This window comes from Vigna unguiculata, chromosome 8, assembly GCF_037176805.1.
Source record: "Vigna unguiculata cultivar grain cowpea cultivar isolate G323 ecotype 2 chromosome 8, ASM3717680v1, whole genome shotgun sequence".
Lineage (NCBI taxonomy): Eukaryota > Viridiplantae > Streptophyta > Magnoliopsida > Fabales > Fabaceae > Vigna > Vigna unguiculata.
Window position 1 is genome coordinate 13658480 of NC_140799.1, and position 23445 is coordinate 13681924.

The 23445-nt window shown below is 37.3% G+C and overlaps 1 protein-coding gene, 1 long non-coding RNA gene and 1 other non-coding gene across 3 annotated transcripts; 1 reads left to right on the top strand and 2 right to left on the bottom strand.

Moving 5' to 3' along the window:
- Positions 1–1976: 1976 nt before the first annotated feature.
- On the bottom strand, positions 1977–6915 carry LOC146884177 (uncharacterized). Its single transcript, XR_014984033.1, has 4 exons — positions 6395–6915; positions 6119–6181; positions 5935–6005; positions 1977–2276 (listed from the first exon to the last, which is right to left on the bottom strand). It is a non-coding gene; the product is annotated as an uncharacterized LOC146884177 (long non-coding RNA).
- A 946-nt stretch (positions 6916–7861) lies between these two features.
- LOC114193120 (zinc-ribbon domain protein) lies at positions 7862–9177 on the top strand. Its single transcript, XM_028082820.2, has one exon. The coding sequence runs from the start codon at positions 7983–7985 to the stop codon at positions 8292–8294; it is 312 nt and encodes a 103-aa protein (XP_027938621.1). The 5' UTR covers positions 7862–7982; the 3' UTR covers positions 8295–9177.
- Positions 9178–9356: 179 nt separating this feature from the next.
- LOC114195732 (small nucleolar RNA Z221/R21b) lies at positions 9357–9441 on the bottom strand. The gene has a single exon (XR_003606565.1). It is a non-coding gene; the product is annotated as a small nucleolar RNA Z221/R21b (small nucleolar RNA).
- Positions 9442–23445: the final 14004 nt, after the last annotated feature.

Consider the following 23445-nt stretch of genomic DNA (forward strand, 5'->3'; position numbering starts at 1 on the left):
GTAACAAAGGAATATCATTTTTTTTTCTTGATAAAGAAACATGGCCACACATCATTTCAACTCATGATTGTTTTAATTTCAAAAACTTTAATCCAGAGGGAAAAAAAATTCAATCACATTAGAGGTTGCCCCTTGTTTTCCCTTACTTTTTTTTGTACTATTTTCTTTTTTTTTTGTCTTAATTTTTTCCTAGATCGCCCTCTTGGGTTTTCAGTCTAGCAGACTTTTCTTTTCTTTTTTTTTTTACTTCTTTTTCTCTATGTTTAGAGACTCCCTTCAATTTAAATTCATTCTAGGGCACATCCCCTTTATGATGATCTCCATGGAATACAAAAGAAAGACTTATGAGGGAAAGGTGATAGGAAATGGGATGAGAAAGGAAATGAATTTGAGCAATTCCATGTACACATATTAGAGCAATGTTTCTAAAGCATGCCACTTTTAATAAAAAAATTTATTTATTCAACTAACTGATTTGACCAAAGAATAATTTATTTTCTTCTCTTATTTTTTTCACCTTTCGCAAGATTCCATGAATTTATTAACAAAACATGAGAAACAATTAATTTTTAATTTATTATAGTGAAACTTTTTTTCAAGATATGGTGTTGATGCATGTTATGTGCTATGCAAAGTGACATGAAAATGCAAGATGCTACAAATTTGGAAAGTACCTATACACATGCATGTGAGTGTATGTATGGTATGTACTATGCAAGGTGGCATGAAAAAACAATGGGATGAATATTATGCATTATACATTGTGACATGAATCCAAAGTGGATCCATGATACGTGTCAAGTGAATGTAAAAATGTATTTATTTTAAAACTATGTGCATGGTACCATGAATGAAAATAAGATGTGGATGTAATGCATGTATGTGCCTCGAGAGACCCTTATTTATACGTTGATGCAAATAAGACACAGTTGAAAATTAACTACTTAATTTTATAAAAAAATAATATTAAAAAAAATAATGCACGCTCCCTTTGTGTCCTAGAAGGTGTAGAGAAAGTCTATTTTCTAATCTATGGGCTTTTACATGATTATGCTCACAGACTCTCTCTTTTTTCTTTTTATTTATTTATTTATTATTATTATTTAGACAAAGAAAAAACCAAAGAAAAAACTTATTTACTTTTTTATTTTTTTTTCTTTCAAAAAACAAATTATTATTATTTATTCTATTATTTATTTAGCCGGACGAAATCGGGTGTTGACACCATAAAAAAGAACATTGGTTTAATCTTTTACTGATTTTTTGGTGTTTTGTCTTTATTAACCCTTAAAAGATATTGATATTGATGTATTAGAAGAAAATTTTAATATATTTTCAAATATCAATATCATTTTGCATCATCAATGTAAAATCTCAATCCAAATTACGAACTCCATCTACTAATTATTAAATAATTACTAATTTCTAAACTTTATGACTAGGCTTTAGATATATATTTGTAAGGTCTCTACTCCTCACACCCATTAACATAAATTAAACACTACAGATTTTGCAGATATTCTTTTGTCTCTAGAAATTTCACTGTTAGGATTTCCTCTTTTCTTCCCTTGATTAATATTCTTCTATCAATGTCTATATCATAAATTCAATATATAAACAAATTCAATTGTTGTCGGTATGAACCAATTTACTTTGTTAAAGGCCTTTGTGTGGTTCAATTACGTTCCTCGATAAGGTTTTTTACACTTATAATCCCTTAGGGTGTGTTCGTTTGGGGAAGAGTGTGAAGATGAATTTATGTGAATTTGAGTAGATGAATTTGTGTTTTTTTGAGTAGATTTAGAGGGTAAAATGAGTGAATTTGGAGATAAGTTTTATGAAAGTTAGTAAGAGATTTGATTGATGTAATAGATAAAGTAATGTAAAAATAGATAGAATTAGAGAGTTACCAAAATACCCTTGATGAAAAAAGAGAATGGTTTTGTAATTTGATGTTATAAAAAGAGAGTTGCCAAAATACCACACTTCTGTTTTTGTTGTTACAGTGAATTAACACCACCACTCACTTCGAACAAATTACACACCACAATGGGAATGTTCATCTCCAAAGCATCCATGAACATTTACAATCACACACTCGCACAACAACCCTATTTAAATGGCAGGGCAAAGTTCAAACCGATGCACCTTCATGTATTTAAAATAAGGGCAATCTCGTAATGTTACATAAAATACACTAAAATCACCTTAGTTTTTGGTAGATGGAATAAACCCTTCATCCCGCAAATCTGCACTTGTAATTCGCTCCATATCGCCTGAAAAGAACACAGACAAAAGACCAAATTTGTCCTCACAAATACACTTAAACAGGGCAATCACATGAAAAGAACGTTGCATTAACCTTCTTTTCCAAAAACCATAAACATTTTAAACATCTTTAGTTTTGACCTACATAAATTCTATCTTGTAAGATAGATAAGACATTTGCTTTTGATCAAGATGTACTGTTGCAAGTATGTAATATTTTTTTACTCATATCAGAATTTTTCATTTTCATAACACTAAACATCAACTTTGCCTTGCAACAAAGGCCAAAATCAAAATTTGTAAGTTGTCCAAACCATCTAATTTAAAGTCTACTTTTGGCCAAATGAACTGGGTTTGTAAAGAAGATCTTGATTTAAGATGCTAAAAGAATTTTCAAAAGTTCTGCATTTAGGAAGTCTAACCTTTTTTTATATATTTATTGTAATTTATTGTAATTTATTATAATATAATTAAATTGTATAAACTCAACTCAACTCAACTCAACTGTGTATAGTAATATAATCAAAATATTCATCTGTTTCATCAAATTTTATTATAAAATAATCGTTAAAAATTAAAGTGAATTTAAATAATTTGAAAATAAATAAATTAAACATCAAAATTACTAAAATATAATTAAACAATTAAAAAATTAAAATCTTAAACAACAAGATTAAAAATAGTAAAAAATTATAATAAAAAACTTATGAGAAATAATAAAAAAATACACTTAATTATTAATTTAGTTTCAATTTGATGTTTTGGTTATTTTTGTCTTCCTTATTATTTTTTAGTTCAATTTAATCTTTTTATTGTTTTTTTTAAAGGATTCAATTTTATTTTTTCCAATTTTTTTAAGCAAAATTATTAACTAAACTTAATTTGTACATGTTAAAAAAATTCTTTAGAATTTATACATCAAATCATTTAATCTAAATGTTAATCTAAATGTAAAAAGAAATTGAATATTTAGTTTTAGTGTAAAAAATTAAATAATTTGATTATTTAGATGAACAAAAATTAAACTTTTTCAAAAACATTAAAAGACTAAATTAAACAAATACAATAGTAAAGGACAAAAGTAATCGAGAAACAAATCAAACAAAATCAATAATTATAACTCAAATTAAAATACTATATACCTTCCAAAATCAGGCAGGAATGAACTTTTATTTTAATTCACTGTCAATAAAAGCTATCAAAATAAAAACACTAAATAGCAAAGCTATTGTTTGCTCCAACTTTTCAATATTCTCTCATTTTTTAAAAGACTCAAACACCTTTTCAATGCACTATCACAATTTTGCTTTTATCATTAATGTAACGTCTAATTTAAATGATAATAATTAAATGAAACATTACGAGAAATAATATAAGAGCACAGTCATGGAGTATAAATACTACTCCTTACAATATTCAAGGTACCAAAAAAAAAAATGCTAAGACATACCATGATGCCTATATAAAATAGAGTTCAAGGGTCAACAATATTTAAAATAATTGTTCAAGCGGCAGACAATACATAGGCTATAGCTAGAGATGTCAAAATGAGTTTCAACCCGTGAGCCAACTCGGCTCACCACGGGTTCGAGCCGGGTTGGGTTGAGAAAAATTCAACTCTTTCAAAAGTGGGTTGAACTCAACCCGACTCACTTAACCCACGGGTTAAACGGGTTCGAGCCGGGTTGAAGGTGGGTTGGCCCACTTAACCCACCAACATTTTTTTACAATTTTTTTTAATTTTTTTTAATAATTATTTACTATTCCTATTATATTTGTTCACAATTTCATATTTTTAAATACTAGAATGTTGCTTAATTATATTTGAATAGTTTAAATGTTTAATTAATTTGATTGTCAAGTTATATATATGTTGATACTTTAAATGTTTTAAATACTAGAAACAATTTTTTCTAAATTAGCATGAAAAAAATATATAATGTTTTTATTTATATTTTGTTGAATAGCATGACAGAAAATTTGTAATATTAACCATGCTTCCTTAGACTAATGGATACTTTCTTGGAAATAATTCTTCATATATTGGCGGTGAGCATGATCAAAATATTGGTTCTTGATTTTAGTATGATTGTCATTTCATGGGTTCCTTAAAAATTTATTTAAATATTTGAATACTAAAAAAAATAATAATTTTTTTAGGTGGGTTGGTGAGCCAACCCACTTAACCCACCAACCCGTGGTGGGTTGAGCCGGGTTATAGAATTTCTGGCTCACCAGAAAGTGAGCCGGGTTGGGTTCACTCATTTTCAACCCGGCTCGTGGTGAGCCAACCCGTGTGAGCCGGGTTGGCCCACTTTGACATGTCTAGCTATAGCCCTAAAGAAAACTCAAACAAGCAGGATCTATTCCAAGATGAACTAGGGAGTGGAATCTCCATTACCCTGTTGACCACGAGGAGTTCTCGCATCTGCTCACATCAATAAATTGATGATCATCGCAAAAAGAGAAAACCACACACAAAACATACAACAAGCAGAAAAGGTAAGCTAAAGTAGAAAATGATTTTATCACACCATTACATGCAATTTGATATCCAAATATTCATACCTCAACCAATCATGTGATGACTCATAACCAATACACTAAGACTCAAGACACGACTCATCCGAATACATATAATTAGTCGGATTCATAGGATGTTTGCACTTGTGGTGACCTTTACTGCTCTACCGAGCTAATTGTTATAGTGTTTCATCCCCCCACACATAAGGTTAGCCTTAAAGTGTTCCAGGCCTCCAACTACTCTCACCACTTGAGTTAGTACGCTCTACGTGAGACTAACTGACTCTTTAGAGTGTCAGGATGCAATCCTTAACTTGAATCCTTACTAAATTATATAAATGAGGCACCACCATGAACTCTCACTAACATGGGTCATGGAATTACATCCTGACCATGAGGCACCACCATAAGGTCTCACCTAGAGATTCATGGAATTACGCCCTGACCAATGAGACACCACCACAAAATCATCGTGGAATTACGTCCTAACCACATCAAAATCATGTTTCATCATCGAAGTCTGTACTTGTCGTGCATATCAATCTCATGCCAACATTTATAACCAACCTTCATTCATATTCCATACCGAAACCATACCAAACTCATCATTTTTAGCCCATGAACCATTCCATACATGCAACATCACTCAAAACATGCTTTAACATAGTAATCCAACTAAACATGTGACATTCACCCAAGAACAGAGAAGTAACCAGAACAAGAACTCATTCTCACCCAGCTCTCGCTCAAGCGAGAGGTTTCTCTTGCTCAAGCGAGCTCCATTAGCCTAGGCGAGAGCTCGAGGAGTGGGAATAGTGGCTTCCTGCGATTTCTCGCTTAGGCGAGCCCTCCTCGCCTGAGCAAGACCACATCTCACTCAAAACGGAGACTCATCGCTTAAGCGACATCTTAAGCAGGAAACCTGGGCGAACCTTTGTTAGTCTCGCCTAGGCTAGACAAGCTCGCTTGGGCGAGATTATCAGTTCTCGCCATTGTTCGTACCTGCATCAGTCATACTTGCATACCCAAAATACAGAACAGAGCATTTTATTTAACCACAGCAACTTACACTTCATACAAACTCGAGGCAAATCAAAAATAAGCAACCAACTAGAAAATATGAGGAACCCTAGCTTCCCTTACCTGGGAAATGCTAGCCAAGGTCTCGGACACTCAAACAATTGAGCACAGTAGCTCTAAGAGCGAATCCAAAGCTGGAAAAGAAAATAGCATAACAGATTTATGGCAAGCTCACTACGGTAAACCCTAACTGAAATCATGAAAATATAGCTAGAGGGAAGAGGATACAAGTTGAAGACCAACTTACGTGACGTAGGAACGGAGTTGAACTAGCTTGAAGATGGAGGAGATCCAAACCCTAGCAAAGCTTCTGTTGAGGGGGAAAAGGACAGTGTAAGGTATTATTTTTGCAAGAATGGCAGAAGTGAGAGGGGTTAGGCTGCCTTAGGGGCTTTGGACACCCTATGGGTCAGTCCTAGCCCAACTGATTTGGGGCAGCCCTCAAAAATTAGGGCAAAATAATTAATGGACTTTACATTCTTCCTAACAACAAAAATTTTCAATCTCGAAAATGAAAACTTACCAGAAAAACAGATGCAAATGTGACTTTCTCATATCCTCTCTAACTCCCAAGTAGAGAGTCACATGTCCTCCGATCCCAGATGACTTTAACTACACTTACTGGTTTTCCTCGACATTTCTCAACTCGGCTATCCTCCAAAGCAACGGATGGTACTTTCATAGTGAGATCTTCCCTGATCTATACATCCTTGGCTTCCAACACATGGGATGGGTCAAAGACATATTTCCTCAACTGCAAGACGTGAAATACCAAATGGAGATTTGCCAACTGAGGAGGCAAAGCGATCTTATAAGCCACATGCCCAATCCTCCTCAAGATCTGATAAGGTTTACGTAAAATTTTGGTAAAACAGCAAAGATTACTTTCTTATTTGTCAAAGAAAGATGGAATACGGTATAAAAAATTAATCAATCAGTTTAATATTCAACACTGGAAAGTTCAATGGCAACTAAAAGAAGGAGATTCATTAGCTTGTTATTAAGTTCGAATTTGTGAAATGATGAAGACAATACTAAGTAGCATAGATATTATTATGAGAGAAGTTGATTATTGAAATGATAATTGATCAAAAATACATATGTAAATTTTTTTTTCATACTTGCATTTTTGAAAGAGATATATGAAATTCTTTAAGTATTTGTGCCTATTTTTATTTTGATATTAGAAATTACTATAAGTGTACTAACAATTGTATGGTTAGAAAAAAAAAATATTTGTAAGGATACAACAACAAATTGGACCGAAATGCACCAGCCCGTTTGGAGTTCTTCAATCTATCTCAAACATATAAATTATAATAAGCTACTCAATCATTCCTATTTTTTAGGAAATAATAAATATTGATGTTTTTCTATTAGGATATGAGTCAAATAATAAATATTTTTTTGAGTGATCTAGGAACATCAAAAAGGATGAGATCAACTTACAACACCTTTTATATTTTTTATTTATCTAAAAAAATTTTAGAAAAAAGAAATTCAATGGATCTATTTCAAAACAGTCCAACAAATAAAATTTTATATATTTTAGAAATAAAATAAGATTATTATTTTTTATTTATTTCAATAGTCTTTCTAATTATTTATTATTTATAAGACACATTTATTTATTAATTGTTTTAAAATTTTATTTATTATTTATTTTCATTATATAAAATACTATTCTATATATATTTTTATTTAATTATTTTTTATTTTTTACCTCATTATCAATTATAATTTTTTTAAGCATAATTATATAAATAATTTTTATTTATTACAACATAAAAATTTAATATTATGTTTTGAAAATTTTATTCCAAAAATATTATTGAGAAAGTCTTTTCCCTGAAAATTACTATTTTAAACTATATTTTGATAACAGAAGGTGTGCGGCGAAATTGTGTGAATTTAAGAAGTAAAAGCTGATAAAAGAGGGCCGTAACATATTTTTCATGGCCCAAAACGCAAAGCCCAAAGGTGAAGAAATAGCAGGAAACCTCTAGAAAATCGAAATAACATAGGCAACGCAAATTTATAATAGGAAAACGCCATTTTCGTTCAGAACAAGTAACACAAGGTGAAGGTTCAGACAGAATTAAGTTTGAGCAATGTTCTTCTTCTTCGTGGGAGGGTTACAGCAAGAGGTACGACAGGTACTGAAATCCGCTGTGGGCAAATGCACATACTGCGGCAACAGCGTTGACCTTGTGAACTCCGACAAGGTTCTCAAGCTCTTCTTTGTTCCCGTGTGGCAGTGGCCAGCCAAGGATCCTCTCTACCATTGCTCCTATTGTAAGAACTTCTTCCCCTACAATTACTCTCTCCCGGCAACCATGGAAGAAACCTTGCTCTGCCGTATCTGCGAGCGCACGGTTGAGGCAGACTTTCGATTCTGCCCTTTCTGCGGATCGGAACTGTGAACGTGAAATTCGGAGAGGTTTTGGAAAAATTTGAAGCGTAATAAATGAAATTGAGGAATTGTTAGTTTTTATGTCAGATACTATGATTGTTTGTTTTCTTTCAGAAATTAGATAATAATTGGACAACTTCTTGTACTTGAATGCAATGTGCCTTTGTTTGTTAAGATCTAGATTTAAGATGCCAAAAGCATTTTCTAAAATTATGTATTTAGGAAGAGATAAAAAGGCTTGTTGGTATATACAAAATTGTAATTATAAAATTTGAGAGGGATTAGAGCATTGTTAATCCTGAAATTTTAGAGATAAAATTATTCACGGTGTTGAAGAGGGAGGGAAAGGAAGATAATGAAGAAAAATTTTAAGAATGTATAGTTAAGGAAGAATATAAAGAATGCAAGCATCTTCAAAAGAAAAAAACCTGCTGCATATTGGAAATTTTGAACTAACTATACAATTCTGGGTACATTAAATATAATTTCAAATCCATCTATTTAAGTTTCAATCAGTATGAAATCAGTTCAAACTCTTATAGATATAACCCCGCAGTTTCTTAAGACTCTCAATATTACACAATCCCCAAACTCTGCCACTTTTTTTTTTTGCAGAAAAAATCAAATAGAATTTTAAAAATCTTATTCAACATAAATCGATTCATAATTGACTATAATCTCGTACAATCAAAAAATTACTCCTGATCTCCAAGAAATCAAAAAACTGTCCCCAGCGAATCACTGCAAAACTACAACTAAATTTAAATCAGAGTAATTTAAGATTTTAATGTAAAAATAAAAAATTTACACCTCTAGAACATGTTAGCGTCAGCGTCAAACAGAGAACCCTAAGTAATGAATTAAGAATGAACAGGAACCATCAGAAACCAAAATTTTATCCCCAATAGCTATAAATGCTGTACGGTCCGCATCATGGCTAGGTTAAAAAACCCCATCACACGGTTCCCTTGTCCAATTTGAATTCAAATCAAACAATTAAAAATAAAAAAATGCAAAAGCCATAAACATTAATTTAAAAAAATAACTAAACATTGTCGTTATAGAGAAAATAGAGCTCAGAAGTAATGGGTTGAGAAACTTATCAGCACTGAATAATCAGAGTGGTGCATGACTTTCTCTAGAACTCATCATAGCCGGAAAATGCGTAAGAAACAAATGCACAAAAAAGAGAAAACAAGAAATTAAGAAATATGTGGGAAAAGAGATCGATGGAATAAGTGGATTGCAAGGTCGCTTTTATAAGAGAGAATACAGAAACCCTAATTCACGATTTGAAAGTCCATTGGTTTTTTGACAAATGGACCCGTCCATTTGCTCTTCTTGGGTCTTTTCTTTGTACACCTCTAAAATTACAATTTGCACTCCCTACATTTTGAAATGACGATTCTGCTCTTCATAAATTTATTTCGGTGGTGTCTTCTCCTTTTGTGAGTTGGTTTGCTTTTGGGTGTGCTTTTCTTTTAATCCCATTGCAACTTTGTACTTCATTGCTAAAGTTGGTTAGTTTTATGTAGAGTAAAAAGGTGTTAATGGGTAGCATTAATGGAGTTTTTTTTTAATGGTTGTCGCACATGTTTCTAAATTACCGGATTCAAAAATGAACTTGGTAGAAACATAATTAGTATTTAAAAAAAAAATTAAACATTTTGGATTGGATTATCCAAGAACACTAATTTTGACTTCGGAATAGAGCACTTCAGAACAGTGAGGTCATTATTCAGACCTATTTTAGAAATAGGTACTTTTTCCTTTATCTCCAAGAATTTCTTCAACATCCCAAAATTTTCAAAAGTTCTCAAAATAATTTTTGAACTTTTACTTAACTCACAAACCTGCATCTCTAAAACAGATTTTAAACATGTTTAGGAAATTATTGAATTTCAATATATATATATATATATATATATATATATATATATATATATATATATATATATATATATATATATATATATATATATATATATATATATATATATATATTCGTTATTTTGGTTTTATTTCTATAAGTATTATAAAAATAAATAAAATTAGAAAATTCATTAAAAGTAAAAATAAATAAAACTGAAAATTAATTAAATATATATATATATACTTTAGTTTTTCTTTAATTTTTTATTTGTTTTTATTAGTGTTAATTTTCATTTTTTATGTTTTTCTAATATATTGGTTAAACTCTGATGCACGGATATGATATGGGTATCAAATATAATACATAGTCGATACGCTGATACATTTATATTGAAAATAATAAGATACGATACGGATAGATACGCGGTATATGAATATTGAAAGGTGTACAATAATTCTTAGAAGAATAATAAAGAAGAATAATAAATATATGATTGTTATTGTATGAATCCAAATTAAAACTATATGTACTAAAGTTGTCAATATAAAAAATATAAATTAATGTCATCATAAAAGTATCACTATGAGAAAACTCTTAAATAATGACCAATTTTAATAAGCACAAATATGTTAGTGACCATTTTCCTAATTAGAGATAAATTTTTTTGGTAGTCAAAACCTTGGTAGCTAATGTTAGTGGTCAATTTAGAAATCAATTATTTTGGTAGTCAGAAATCTTGGTAGCTCATGTTAGTGACTAATTTAAAAACTAATTCCTAATTAAAACTATTTTAATATCAATTTAGAGACAAATTATAATTTTTTAGAACTATTTTAGTTACCAATAATTTTTAGTTTTTAAATTGGTACCTAAATTGGTTACTATATAGTGACTAATTATTTTTTGTCACTAAAATTTGTCATTATTCAAATATTTTCTTGTAGTGTACTAGGACTTTATAAATTAGATAATTAATTGGTAAATATCAATAAAGTATCTTAAAGTATCAGACACGGATATGTATCACACACGGTTACGTGATCCAAATTAAAGTATCGGTGGATCATAGGTTAAACTTACAAAGTTATAATTTTATATATATAAATATATATATATATATATATATATATATATATATATATATATATATATATATATATATATATATATATATATTAAGTTTTATTAAAGGATTAATTTTTTTAATTCTAATTACTTTTTCTTTTGTTTTATTAATTATTATTTTTTTAATGTTAATTTTTTTAATGTTAATTTTATTTTAAAATTTTATTTTAAAATTTTGTATTTTTCTTAATATATTATTTAAAAATAAAATAAAAATACATTTATATATTATTTTTTATTAATTTTGTTTTCATATAATATATTACGAAAATTAATAAAATTTAAAAATTTATAACATAAAAAATAAATAAAATAAAAAATAAATAAAGTTAAAAAATAAATTAAATTAAAAAAATAATTAACCTTCAAACAAAATAATTTTTTTAACAGAATAATAAAAAAAATATACATATATTTATATTGTTTAAAATTTTTAATTTAATTTAATTTTTAAATAATGTATTAAGAAACATACACAAAATAAGAAAATAAATAAAATTAAAATTAACATTAATTAAAAACAAAAATAATAAAGAAAATATTAGAAAGAAAAAATATAATTATATATATTAGTTTTTTTATTATTTTATATTTTTTAATTTTATTACTTTTTTAATACATTATTTAAAAACAAAATTTAATATAAAAATATAGATATATGTACCATATATATCCTACACCATTCTAGAATATTTAATTTGGAACATATGTTTTGTTTTTTAGGTTGTCCAACTGTGAAATATGTTTTCGAAAAGAGTAATCCATAATAAAAGATATGTATTCTGTAAGGCCCCTTTATATTTTCTGCCCTAAAGATTAGTGGGCTGCCCTTGTAAGTGGGCCTAAGGCCGGCCCAACGCATAATTCTCCTACTACTGTTTTATGAATGTTGGTCCGTGTCAGCGTGTAATTCCTTGGGGTCTCTAGGTGAGACCTCCGGGGGCTACGCTTCAGTGGTCGGGACGTAATCCCATGGCCCCTGTTAGTGGGTGTCCATGGTGGTGCCCCATCTGTAAAACTAGGTAAGGATTCAAGGTAAGGTTGCATCTTGACACTCTAAGGAGTCAGTTAGTCTCACCTAGAGCGGACTGACTCCTGTGGTGAGAGTAGCAGGAGGCCTGAAATCCAGTAAGGGCTAACCTTGTGGTGAGGGAGATTTGATTCATCGTAACACTTGTATTACATAGCTCAGGATCGAGCAGCTTAGGGTCGAGCAGAGGTATCCACCACAAGTGCAAGCATCCGCTGAATCCGACCAAGTTATATATATATCCGGATGAGTCGAGTCGTAGTGTATTGAATGAAGAGTCATAACATGCTTGACTGTTACATGGATATGAGATGATGATAATGTATTTGACTGTATGATGTATGTGTGTTGGCTCTAGCTTACCCATTTTGTTGCATGGCTGTGTTGTATGTGGCTGTTCTTTCTTGCGATGATCATCAATTTGATTGATGGGAGCAGATGGGCGAGATTCTCATGGTCAACAAGGGAACGGCGATTCCGCAGCTTAGCCATTTGGGCTGGATTCCATATTTCTTTCCTTCATGCTTTCTTTAGGGCTATGACCCCTATATTCGTGGTTATTACATTGTAAACTTTTAGTTAGACTGTTATCCTGCTTTTGTTGGCATCGTGGTGTGCCTAGTTTTGTAGGGGTGATGTTGAGAACCCCAGGGCTACGTTGTTATTCTATCTTATGTGTGGCGTTTCCTTTAATTGCGTTTATAAATTGAATGGGACGTTACATATTCTGAATAAGGCGTTTTAGAAAGTAAACAATATATTGTAGATGACTTAATTAGAATATATATTTCACATTCCCTGTTATTAGGTATTATGGAAAGCAAATCATTAAAATTATTATAGATGAAGACTTTTACACGGAGATATCAAATGAAATTGCATGTTTTCATTTCAGGTATAAGTAATGTTAATATGGATTATACCTTCTAATGCATTGCATAATGAATTTATGGCACTGGATTGTAGTGATGCATTCACAACAGATCAGGTAAATGTAATTATTGTAAAATTATATTCATACGGTAAACTTTTCAACATATTGTAATGTTGTACTATGTTGTTATAGGTATTTTCTACCTCAAATGACTTGTTCTAATGGGCAAAAAGGGTTGTTTTTAATTTTGGATTTATGATTGTCATATCGCCAGAGCCATAGAGGCGATGGTAGCAGCGATGGCACAGCAGAGTGCTGCGATGATGCAGCAACATGAGGCATCCATGCAGCGGCAGGCGGTGTCGCTTGAGCAGCAACAGGCTGTGATGCAGCAGATGGAGGCTGCGAGGATAGCTGCTGAGGATGCTCATCGGCAGCATATGGAGGCCCTCCGCCAACTGGAGGAGAACAGGGCGGCTGCCCCTGTGGTTGGTCCTGAACCACGACCTGCAGTTAGGGAGTGGAGTCTGGAGGACTTTCTGAAGCACCACCCGGCGAAGTTTGACGGGAAAACTAGTCCTGACGCTGCAGACCAATGGCTGAAGGACCTAGAGCGCATTTATGATGCGAAGATGTGCCCTGTGGAGAACAGGTTGGCGTTCTCCGCGTACATGCTCACGGGGGAGGCGGAGCATTGGTGGAGCAGCACCCGATCCATCCTGGAGGAGAGGGATGAGCCAATGTCTTGGGAGATTTTCAGGGAGAGATTCCTCTCCGAGTACTTTCCTGACAGCATCCGGTACGCTAAGGAGGTGGAATTCCTCCAGTTGACCCAGGGAGGGAAAACCGTCACAGAGTATGCTGAGAGGTTCAAACACCTCAGCCGTTTCTACACCCTGCCACTCGATGAGGAGTGGCGATGCCGTAAGTTCGAGAACGGTCTTCGCGGTGATATTCGCTTGATGGTGGCACCCTTGTCCATCAAGGATTTTGGTGCTCTGGTAGAGAAGGCCAGAGTAATGGAGAAGATGAAGCGTGAGGTGGAAGGTCAGCGCCCCAGCAGCCACAGCCACCCCAGAGGATCAGTGGACCATCTGGGTCCAGGCCCAGACATGAGGAGCGGAGGAGACCATATGATAGACCACACCATCAGCCTCAGGAGTCTAGGAGCTTTCCTCCTCAGCAGGGCCGAGTTCGATGTTTCACGTGTGGGGGACCCCACCCGAGGTACGCTTGTCCACGTAGGGATGGTTACCGTAGGTGTAATAACTGTGGCAAGAAAGGCCACTTTGGGAGGGATTGTCCCAACCTTGCTAGGGCAGCGACCCGCCCTCCAGTTCAGACACCCCATCAGCATCAGGGGAGAGACAGAGGCAACAAGCCTCAGGCGATGGGCAGAGTCTATGCCATGACCGGAGCTGGGGCTGCAGGTTCAGGTAACCTTGTTATGGGTTATTGTGTGATTTCTGGGATGAGATGTTGTGTGCTATATGATTCTGGAGCAACACACTCTTTTGTGTCAAATGCATGTGTGGAACGGTTGGGTCTGCCGGTGCACGAGCTACAATGTGAGCTTGCGGTGTCTACTCTAGCGTTGGGTTTGGTCAGGACGTCGTCCTTGTGTGCTAGACTTCCAGTGGAGGTAGAGGGACGCAGGTACAGGGTGAACTTAATCTGCCTACCTCTACAGGAGTTGGAGGTGATCTTAGGAATGGATTGGCTCTCTGCCAATCGCATTCTGATAGACTGTCGGGAGAAGAAGTTGTTGTTTCCCGACTTAGAGGAGCCTGGGTTGGTGTCTTCCCAGGGTGTTATGAGGGAACTACAGGACGGTGCGCAGTGCTACATGATCTTCACGCATATGGAGGTGGAGAGAGGGGAGACGACGTTTGTGATACCAGTCGTCCAGGATTTTGTGGATGTGTTTCCGGAGGAGGTACCAGGGTTGCCTCCCAGTAGAGAGGTGGAGTTCTCTATTGATCTAGTCCCAGGAACAGGCCCGGTCTCGATGGCCCCATATCGCATGGCTCCGGCAGAGTTGGTAGAGCTCAAGAAACAGATAGAAGATCTGATGGAGAAACAGTTCATACGGCCCAGCACTTCGCCTTGGGGAGCACCAGTGTTGTTGGTAAAGAAGAAGGACGGGAGTTCGCGTCTGTGTGTGGACTACAGGCAGCTGAACAAGATGATGATCAAGAATAAGTATCCGCTCCCGAGAATTGATGACTTGATGGATCAGTTGCATGGGTCATCAGTGTTCTCGAAGATAGATCTGCGATCGGGTTATCATCAGATTTTGGTAAAGGCTGATGATGTACAGAAGACAGCCTTCAGGTCGAGGTATGGCCACTATGAGTATGTGGTTATGCCGTTCGGTGTGACCAACGCTCCGGTAGTGTTCATGGACTACATGAACAGGATCTTCCGACCTTTCCTAGATAAGTTTGTCGTGGTCTTCATAGATGACATCCTTATCTACTCCAGGACTCAGGAGGAGCATGCAGAACACCTGAGGTTGGTGCTTAGTGTTTTGAGAGAGAAGCAGCTGTATGCTAAGTTATCCAAGTGTGAGTTCTGGATGTATGAAGTTCAGTTCTTAGGACATGTGATATCAGCCCAGGGGATTGCAGTGGACCCGGCAAAGGTCGAGGCAGTGGTAAAGTGGGAAAGTCCTAAATCAGCCACAGAGATCAGGAGCTTTGTGGGGTTAGCGGGCTACTATAGGAGATTCATAGAGGGATTCTCCAAGATAGTGGCGCCTCTGACTTTGCTTACCCGGAAAGACCAACCCTTCACTTGGACGGACAAGTGTGAGGAGAGCTTTCAAGAGTTAAATAGGAGATTGACGAGTGCTCCTATATTGGTAATTCCGGATGTGGGGAAACCGTTTGAAGTCTACTGCGACGCGTCTCATCTTAGACTTGGTTGTGTTTTGATGCAAGAAAAGAAGGCGGTGGCGTATGCTTCGAGGCAGTTTAAGATACATGAGCGTAACTATCCCACTCATGACTTGGAATTGGCAGCTATAGTTTTTGCCTTGAAGATCTGGAGGCACTATCTGTATGGTGCTCAGTTTTGGGTGTTCAGCGACCACAAAAGTTTAAAGTACTTGTTTGATCAGAAGGAGTTGAACATGAGGCAGATGAGGTGGATGGAATTCCTGAAGGATTATGACTTCGAACTTCTATATCATCCGGGGAAGGCAAATGTGGTGGCAGATGCTCTGAGTAGAAAGACGGTACATACGGCACATCTCATGATAAAAGAGGTAGAGCTACTAGAGAAGTTCAGAGACATGAGGATACAGGTGGAGTTGGGGTCCGAGTCCATTAGGTGTAGTACTCTTACTATATCTAGTGACTTCTTGGGCTCAATCAGAGAGAGGCAGTTATTGGATGCCAGTCTGAATAGAGTTAGAGAACAGATTGGATCAGATGAGGCTAGAGATTTTGTTTTGGGTAAGGATGGTATACTGCGGTTTCAGGGCAGGGTATGCGTACCTGATAACGCAGAGGTGAGAAAGTTGATTCTTGAGGAAGGACACAAGAGTCGTCTTAGTTTGCATCCTGGCATGACTAAGATGTACCAGGACCTCAAGGAAACTTTCTGGTGGCAGAGGATGAAGAAGGATGTGGCTCAGTTTGTATCCGCCTGTTTGACGTGTCAGAAGGCGAAGGTGGAGCATCAGAGACCCGGTGGCATTCTACAGTCATTGGAGGTACCGGTGTGGAAATGGGACAGCATCTCCATGGACTTCGTGACTCATCTTCCACAGACTTTTAGAGGATATGACACCATCTAGGTGATAGTGGATCGGTTGACCAAGAGCGCACACTTTTTGGCGATGAACTTGAGGTTGTCCATGGCCAAGCTGGCCCAGTTGTACATTAGAGAGATAGTAAGACTTCATGGGGTGCCCTCGAGCATAGTTTTCGACAGAGACCCACGGTTCACATCCCGGTTTTGGCAGACGCTGCAGGGTGCTATGGGTAGCAAGCTCACCATGAGTTCAGCTTATCACCCTCAGACCGATGGTCAGTTTGAGAGGACGATCCAGTCATTAGAAGACTTGTTGAGGACATGCATATTGGACCATCTGAGAGCTTGGGATGAAGTATTGTCTTTGATTGAGTTCACCTACAATAACAGTTTTCATGCGAGCATTGGCATGGCGCCATACGAGGCTCTTTATGGCAGGAGGTGTAGGACTCCTCTTTGTTGGTATCAGGATGGGGAGGCAGTATTAGTTGGACCAGAGTTATTAGAGCAGACCACCGAGAAGGTGAGGATGGTGAGAGATAGGATGCTGGCTTCTTAGAGTAGGTAGAAGGCCTATGCTGATCGTAGGAGGAGACCTTTGGAGTTTGTAGCAGGAGATCATGTATTCTTGAGGGTGACCCAAACCACGGGCGTGGGAAGGGCTCTCCGCTCAAGGAAGCTTTCGCCCAAATTCCTAGGCCTATATCAGATCACGAGGAGGATTGGACCGATGGCCTACGAGATAGCTTTACCCCCGCAGTTGGCGAATCTTCATCCAGTGTTTCACGTCTCACAGTTGAGAAAGTATGTATTTGATCCGGCCCACGTGTTGGAAGCTGAGGATATACAGATCAGGGAGGATCTCACAGTGGAAGTACCACCCATAGCTCTTGAGGATAACAAGGTTGAGGAACGCCGTGGAAAGACCGTTAGTCTTGTTAAAGTCATCTGGGATCGGAGGACGGGTGACTCAACTTGGGAGTTAGAGGAGAACATGAGAAAATCACATCCACATTTGTTTGACTGGTGAGTCTTTATTTTCGAGGTCGAAAATTTTCTTGTTGGGGAGAATGTAAGGCCCCTTTATATTTTCTGCCCTAAAGATTAGTGGGTTGCCCTTGTAAGTGGGCCTAAGGCCGGCCCAACGCATAAAGTCCTTAGGTCTGCCCTAATTCCACACTCACTCTCACTCTTGCAGAAACTTAGCAGCCGTCACCTCCCCCTTCCGCACTAGAGCTCTGCTAGGGTTCCTCCCCAAGTCTCTCGAGTTAGCTCCGAATCAGTTTCTACTCCACGTAAGTACCCCTCTAGACCACCGGAGTTCCCTTTTTGCTTTCCCTTGTATTTTCGCAGTTAGGGTTTAGTACTAATCTGCCTTGTTCCGTGCACTTTCTGTTTTCAGCTCCGTAGTGAGTTCTAGAGCTGCTGTGCTCCTTGGTTACGCGTCGAACGTCCTGTACGAACCTATTTCCAGGTACGGGAAGTTAGGGTTTGAGTTATATTGTTCATGTACTGTTTTCTTGAGACTGGTTGTTGTTCGATAGATGAATCATTGTTTTGGATGTGTGGAGTTCTTGGCACGATTCGTTGGTTTGGAATGATGCATCTGTTGTAGGTGAACCAGGGCGAGAACTGTTAATCTCGCCTAGGAGAGTCGGGCTCGCCTAAGCGAGTCTGACGAAGGCTCGCCCACCTCCTTTTCGCGATAAGTCGCCCAGGCGACTTGCTCAACTTTTTGAGCGAGTGAACCACTCGCCCAGGCGAGAGGGGTCTCGCCTAAGCGAGATCCCGCAGTGGTTCCTATTTCCTTGTTTCGAGCCCTCGCCTGAGCGGAGGGGGACTCGCCTGAGCGAGACTGCCTCGCCTGAGCGAGACTGCCTCGCCTGAGCGAGACCCCTCAGCCTGAGCGAGGTGCTGGGCGAGACAGTGTTGTGATTGGCTGTTTGTTTGTTCCTAAATGATCTGTATTGGTTGAGTATGATGGTATGATGAGTGATTTGTATATAATAGAGCATGAGGTATGTTTGGCATGATTCATGAATTGCGTATGACGGGTTGGGTATGTTATTGGCATGTGAAATGAATGAGAGGTTTAGAACTAAAGGAACACGTTAATGATATGAGATGAGGCCCTAGATTCATGGGGTGGTGATGATCAGATGTATGGATCCAAAATGTGATGTGTATGAGGAATAGATCTCAAGGAAGGGTATGTAATTGCAAACATGATCTTTGATGCTCTCCTACTGTTGTTTTATGAATGTTGGTCCGTGTCAGCGTGTAATTCCTTGGGGTCTCTAGGTGAGACCTCCGGGGGCTACGCTTTAGTGGTCGGGACGTAATCCCATGGCCCCTGTTAGTGGGTGTCCATGGTAGTGCCCCATCTGTATAACTAGGTAAGGATTCAAGGTAAGGTTGCATCCTGACACTCTGAGGAGTCAGTTAGTCTCACCTAGAGCGGACTGACTCCTGTGGTGAGAGTAGCAGGAGGCCTGAAATCCAGTAAGGGCTAACCTTGTGGTGAGGGAGATTTGATTCATCGTAACACTTGTATTACATAGCTTAGGATCGAGCAGCTTAGGGTCGAGTAGAGGTATCCACCACAAGTGCAAGCATCCGCTGAATCCGACCAAGTTATATATATATATCCGGATGAATCGAGTCGAGTCGTAGTGTATTGAATGAAGAGTCATAACATGCTTGACTGTTACATGGATATGAGATGATGATAATGTATTTGACTGTATGATGTATGTGTGTTGGCTCTAGCTTACCCGTTTTGTTGCATGGCTGTGTTGTATGTGGCTGTTCTTTCTTGCGATGATCATCAATTTGATTGATGGGAGCAGATGGGCGAGATTCTCATGGTCAACAAGGGAACGGCGATTCCGCAGCTTAGCCATTTGGGCTGGATTCCATATTTCTTTCCTTCATGCTTTCTTTAGGGCTATGACCCCTGTATTCGTGGTTATTACATTGTAAACTTTTAGTTAGACCGTTATCCTGCTTTTGTTGGCATCGTGGTGTGCCTAGTTTTGTAGGGGTGATGTTGAGAACCCCAAGGCTACGTTGTTATTCTATCTTATGTGTGGCGTTTCCTTTAATTGCGTTTATAAATTAAATGGGACGTTACATATTCTGAATAAGGCGTTTTAGAAAGTAAACAATATATTTTAGATGACTTAATTAGAATATATATTTCACATTCCCTGTTATTAGGTATTATGGAAAGCAAATCATTAAAATTATTATAGATGAAGACTTTTACACGGAGATATCAAATGAAATTGCATGTTTTCATTTCAGGTATAAGTTGTAACATCCCTAAGGAATATTACTTTAAAAAAAATATTTAAATGAATAATTGTATTAATAGCCATCTCGATAAAAATCCCAACGCGGGAAAATTTCAATTTATTACGATAGCGCGCCAAAACTCATAACTGAATTCATAAAATGTTACAAGTTCCCAAAATTGGCATTTAAAATATAAAATACATATGAGTAAAACTCTAGCTCTAATCCCATGCTAGCCCTCACTCCGCCATCTGAACATCCTCAGCATCACCTGTATCAACATCTGCTCCCGTGTAACGAATCACACGATCATCGCCAAACACAAACAGAAAGGGTGAGCTGAGAAAATAAAATAACAAGCATGTAAACACAAGATAGATCATTTACCCATCTTATTCGTTATCTATAATTCTTGGCCAAGACCCTAACCCCAAGACTTATCAGTCTCCAAACCATACAATTTGTTAGCCTTGAACTTGGGAATCTGATGCTCACACGAACCTGCCCGCTCGTGGTCCTGCCTCTACGAACCTCCCCGCTCGTAGTCCTGCTCTACGGACCTACCCGCCCGTAGTCCAACACATGTGATCCACCAGCCCCCGTACCTCCCCGCACGTGGCATCTCTCAACGTGAGCACGGAACATACGAACCTACCTCGCTCGTATCCCCACGTGAGAGTAACTTGATATGAACCTCCCCGCTCATATCATCACATGTCACACCATCCATGAACCTACCCGCTCATGGCACAGCATCTCCCGATCCAAGCAAAGCGTCATTGTCAGTTAAAACAACACACCAGGAAGTAGAGAACAACAACGTTTCCGCCTGGCCCGGCCCACACGCCGCCAGGCGAAACTGTTCCAGACCGCCTGGCGATATTCACTCACCGCCAGGCGTCAGCGCCCTCCCAGACCCACTGTTTTCTCGTCACCGCCTGGCGGACCTCACCGTGCCGCCAGGCGCCTCTCAGTGCAGGGTTCCCTCACGCTGCGTCTATCGCCTGTCGGGGATCAACAAGCCGCCAGGCGCCATATCAGAGGCATTCTGCAGCTGATATTTGGCACTCCATTTTGGTTAATTCTACAGCCTAAGTTACTCGAAGGGCAACTCACCTTCTGGACTCAATACTCCATTCTGATTTATTGCCAATCCTATTTTAATGTCGTTATCGCCCAACCTCACCCTTCCCTCATTCCAACTAGAGGATTATTTATTCTTAAGTCATGCCACCAGGCCTTAATTCACAATTTAACAAATCCGATTCCCATATCTCCCTTTTTCACAATCATACTCACTCGTACACCTCGTATACTCAATTGACAGTCCATACATGAAATCATCCTTCACTCTATTTCCCACTCCTCTTCATCCTTGACTAACATTCCAATACCTAACATTTCCTAATCCCCACCCTTGCTCACGTTTTCCCCTATTCGATCACCAACCTATCCTACATTTCCTTTATACTTCTCTCACGTTTTATTTTCCACCCAACACACTCCAGATTTCTCACACCACTCTGATAAGACACTGTCGCCTGGCGGCCAATCATCCACCGCCAGGCGGTGCATCAGATCATGGGTATCATACCCAGATTTCTGCACACGCGCTCAACACCAAAATTCCAGAATCTGATTTCTGCTTTTGCTTCTAGCAATGATCATCAGTTTTGCATAATTTTATTACACCCGCTCTCCCTCACATCACTCATCACATCCCATTAGGTTTCAAATCACAGCATTACACTCCCAATTCAATAATCAGCGAATTCCCTCCTTTATCCCACGATTCCTACACCAATGACAATTTAACGCGTGCCAATTTCAGAAACATCAGGGTCTTTTACAACCTCGAAACTATAGCCATTAATTGCAATCCACACAAAACAACATACAACACAGTTCAATCAAACAGTATCAATACAGCGTACATCGCCTGGTGGCTCAATCCCACCGCCAGGCAGTTCATAGCCGAAACAACACATTTAGGTCAAACTGATGTGCCGCCTGGCGGCACCTTTATACCCGCCAGGCGGTTTCTGGGCGAGAACCCAGAATTTTTGTGAAAACAGCGTCAGACAGAGAGGAAATTCATACGTTTACACATGGCAGCACAAAACTAATCGATCACAATTATAAACACACAAAGCAACTCCCCTTACCTGGATTCCTTGCTAAATTCGAGTTGGTGTGCTTATCCCTTCACCAAAACCTCTCTAGCTTTGACTTCCCACTCCAACCTTTTTTATTTCAGCCTCACTGCCTTACTCTATCAGCCCCAATCCTCTGAAAAAGACTTCTCTTATGATAACCACGACCCTAAATGCTATTTCCCCCCTCTTTTAACCTTCTCTCCCACTATCACTCTCACTTAATTGTCCCTTTAGTGACTTGCACGAATTTTAAATAAAAAAATGGATACAAAAAAAACTAACCAAATGCTTATTTAACCCTCTGTTTACCAGCCCTTAAATTACTCCTCCCTTGGCTGCTAGGTTTCTAACCCTTCCACATTCATGCACAAGAAAAATTTGGCAAAAAGGAATTATTTAGTTCTCAACAAGGTTTGAACCCACTCTCATGCACATACCAAGCCAAGGCCAAACCACTCAACCAACACATGTTTCATGATGACTCCCACAATTTTAAGGATTTATCATCATCCATACGAGTTCAATATATAAGCACACAAAAACACATAATTTAAATAACATCCAAGTGACACACATAGGACTCGAACCCAAGTCCTCACACACAATAAAGTACTCTCAACCACTTGAGCTAGTACTCTTCCATGTCATAGCTCCTCGCATTTATTGCTTTAAATATTCTCGCTACCCGTCCTAATTAAATAATTAATTAAATAACTATTTAATTTTCCCGGGTCTTACATAAGTAATGTTAATATGGATTATACCTTCTAATGCATTGCATAATGAATTTATGGCACTGGATTGTAGTGATGCATTCACAACAGATCAGGTAAATGTAATTATTGTAAAATTATATTCATACGGTAAACTTTTCAACATATTGTAATGTTGTACTATGTTGTACTATAGGTATTTTCTACCTCAAATGACTTGTTCTAATGGGCAAAAAGGGTTGTTTTTAATTTTGGATTTATGATTGTCATATTAAAGTCACGTCTAACAAATGGACAACGAGGAGAGAGAATATGCATGTGTTATCAGGTTGCG